General features: G+C 66.5%; 1 protein-coding gene across 1 annotated transcript in view; it reads right to left on the minus strand.

Moving 5' to 3' along the window:
- The window catches only part of DUSP8 (dual specificity phosphatase 8), a 12,554-nt gene extending 10,266 nt beyond the window's left edge, over positions 1-2,288 (minus strand). The window contains exons 1-2 of the mRNA XM_004389423.1: positions 2,058-2,288; positions 82-220 (exon numbers count right to left, since the gene is read on the minus strand). Coding sequence (XP_004389480.1) covers positions 82-220; positions 2,058-2,288 — 370 coding nt within the window. The remainder of the gene's footprint in view (positions 1-81; positions 221-2,057) is intronic.
- Positions 2,289-3,412: the final 1,124 nt, after the last annotated feature.

The following is a 3,412-nucleotide window of genomic DNA, read 5'->3' on the forward strand; positions in this document are numbered from 1 at the left end:
GGAGGGGTGGGCGGACTCACCCCTGAGGATGGCCACGCTGTCGAGGCAGCAGGGGGACCAGGGAGGGGTGGGCGGACTCACCCGTGAGGATGGCCACGCTGTCGAAGCAGCCGTCCAGCTTGCTCAGCAGGAGGGAGAGGAAGCTGTCTGCGGCCAGCACGCTGGCGTCCCGTGTGCTCTGGTCATAGACCACCACGTCCTGGGGCTCCGCGGCCTCCACCTGGGCCGTGAGGGCAGAGGTCAGCGCAGCCCTGCTGCCTTCTGCCGCCCACTGCCACCGGCCCGAGGGAGGAGCTGCTGTCACCTTGCTGTGTGTGTGTGTCCGGGGGGGGGGCAGAGTGGGCACTAGCCACACACCTGACCTGTCCCCCCACACCTGGCCCAGTGGCAATGCCCAGGGCCCCGCTGCCAGCACCACCGTCACGCGGAAGCAGGCCACTGGGGCCGGAAGGGAAACTCTTGTGGTGAAGGGAATGGTGATGGGCGGTGCCGAGGAGACGCAGGGGAGGGAATCCGGGGTCTGCCAGGAGGCACGCACGTGGAGGGAGGGGCCGGAGCACCGGCTGGGCAGGGCTGGCTCCCCTGGGGGCTGAAGCCAGGGGAAGCCCGCCCACAGGGTCCCTGGGAGGACTATTTCAGGGTTTTGAAGAAAGGGTACCTTTGAGTTGGGGGTCTCAGCGGAGCTCCCCGCTGAGGCAGCACGCCTCTCCTCCTCTCCCACCGCTCCCCTCCCCACCGGCGAGGGGTAAACTGAGGGCTGCACTGAGGACCCCCCCAACACTTAGGAAGCAGCGCAGGAAGCTGGGCTCCTCCTACCCCTCTCGCATTGCCGGGTGGGCCGCCGGGGGGCAGGGGGGGGCAGATGCTGAGCAACTTTTGCTCTAGAGGGCGATGTCCCCGCCCCCAGCACACGCGGCCCGGAGCCAGCTGAGCTGCCAGCCACCGATGATGTCACCGGCAGCCAATGGGATCGCGCTCTGGCCGCGTCCTCGCTGGGTGATTAATCAATGGACGGATTCCCCACACCAGACCTTGGGGAGCCGGCTGCCTGGGGTGGGGGCTCCCAACAAGGCTGCCCCACCTGGGTCCTCTCCCACCTCGGCTCTGTGCTGGGTGACCCTCCCCACAGCCTCGCAGGTACATCATCCCCCCCAGGCCACAGGGATGGAGGTCCTGAGCCCCAGGAGGCAGTAGGGGAGGAGGGGCCGCTGCCCTCCCGGTCCACTGGCCCAGAGGTCCCTCCCCAGAAGCAGGACTTCGTGTTCCTGGCGAGGAGCGAGGCATCCCTCCCAGAGGAGGGGATGGAGACAGGTTAGTCCGATGCTGGTGACCCCGACTTTCCTGGAGGCCGCAGAGAGAATTCTGGGCCACTGAAGACTCCAGATGGGAAAGGGGACCCCACGGGGTGGGCAGTTGTGAGAATTGGGGGGCTGGGGACGTGACTGCTCCATTTGAGCCCCTCGGCTACCCTACATTGTTCCCTCTGAGTTGTCCAGACCCAGCAGTCCCATCCCCTGCGTGCGCCCAGGCTGTCCAGGGACCCTGACTGCAGCCCATGCCCTGTGTGTGCACCCACGCCTCGTACACCCCTTCACTCTGTCCTCCGTGCTGGGCCTGAGAATGGGGGACACCAACATGCAAGCCCAGGACCCCTCGAGCGCTGAGTAGGAACCCTGACGGGGCCAGGGCTCTGGATCAGACGGAAGGTGACGAGCCTGGGAGACGGTGTTGTCCTCGGGGGTGGGGGGGTGTCTGTGCAGTTCCGAGAGGTCAGCACCGGGCAGGGACGCGGTGGCCAACAGCGGCCTCTTGGAGAGTGCTAACTGCAGGAGCCCAGTTTGGGTATGAGGGACAGGTGGGGGGAGCTGGCTGATCCAAGGGCTCAGGCAGCCAGCTGAGGAGCCCCTAGAGGTGGCGGGGAGCCCCTGGAGGTGGTGGTGGGCCCATAGAGGTGGTAGGGAGCCCCAGGAGGCAGTGGGGGGCTCATGTAGGTGGTGGGGAGCCCTGGAGGAGGTAGGAGCCCCAGGGTGGGAGCAGCCTGCCTGCATGGCTGGTACCTGGCTCCGTAAGGCCGGCTGGACAAGCTCAGCGATGGTGACCTTGCCCTGTTGCAGCCTGCGCTTCACCAGCTTGGAGCAGCAGATGTTGACGGAGCTGAGCACGTGCCAGCTGTTGTACTCCACGAAGGAGCGGCTGTCGATGACCAGCGGCCCCCCAGGCCCGCCCCGCAGCAGGCTAGCCAGCTTCTTGGCGTCCATCACCTTCCGTGGGAGCCGGTCCCCAGCCATGGTGGGCAGTGGGCGGGAGGGAGGGACCCCTGAAGCGAGGAGGGGCTGTCCAACGGACCGGGGTCTGGCCTAGAGTTCCGAGTGGCCGGGCATGGCGCCAGAGCTGTGGAGAGACATGGTGGTCAGTGGGGCTGGCACCTAGGCAGGACCCATGCCTCAGAGGAGCTGGTGGTGGGGCCCCAGGGCCTGTCCCCATGGGGGCTGTCCCCTCTGGCTTCTCCATGAGGATCAAACCCCACCAACCGCTCAGGGGAGTCAGACTCTGCCACCCGTGAAACTAGGAGCCCTGAGGGAGAGCTCGTCCATCCTGGCCCGTGCAGGCCACCATGCCGGCCTCCTCAGCAGGAAGTGGTGCAGAGGGGCTGGGGGACCGGACAGGGATGGGTCTCGGGACTCCAGAGTTCTCACCCTGTGCCGACCCGGCCGGGCAGGACCAGGCTGGAATCCTTCTTCTGGGCCCCCACGCACCCCGGAGCATGCCGCCCTCTACAGCTTCTGCACCCCCCCTTGGGGTACAGACCCCATCCCTCTGACCTCGTCTTCCAGCTCCCAGGACCCTGGCCAAGCCTCCTCTCAGCTCTGAGCCGTCAGACCCCCCAACCCTTCCCTAGTCCCCCCAGCCTCGCACAGCCCAGTCTGTGGCAGCTCTCCAAGCCCCTAATCCTGGACCCCAGTGGATGGTGGGGGCCAGCTATCTCAACAAGTTAGGGGGCTCCTGAGACTGGCCTCTCAGTCTTGGGCTGAGAGGTGTGTGGAGGGAGGAGGCGGCCAGGTGCTGGGGGATCTGTGGACTCCAGACCTGTGGGGTGGAGCCCCCTCCTGTGTACTTGGTGGCCAGCCTCTGCCCTCCCCTACCCTGTCAGCCTCCTGCCACCAGCCAGGATTGGCCCTCTTCTAGCCCCACCCAAGCCTCACCATCCCCCCAGGAGGCAAGCACTGTCAGGATATTGAGTTTGCTTTACATATGGGGAAACTGAGGCTCAGGGTGGGGGGAGACCAGTGCAAGGTCACACATAAAGAGGCTGCAGCGAACCAGGACCCCCAGCTCCCCTGGAGGCCCCCTCCCCAGAGGACCCCTCACAGCTGCCTTCCAGTCAGGGTCTTCTCCCACCCCCCAGCTCAGG

This window comes from Trichechus manatus, unplaced genomic scaffold (genome assembly GCF_000243295.1).
Source record: "Trichechus manatus latirostris isolate Lorelei unplaced genomic scaffold, TriManLat1.0 scaffold00244, whole genome shotgun sequence".
Classification (NCBI taxonomy): domain Eukaryota; kingdom Metazoa; phylum Chordata; class Mammalia; order Sirenia; family Trichechidae; genus Trichechus; species Trichechus manatus.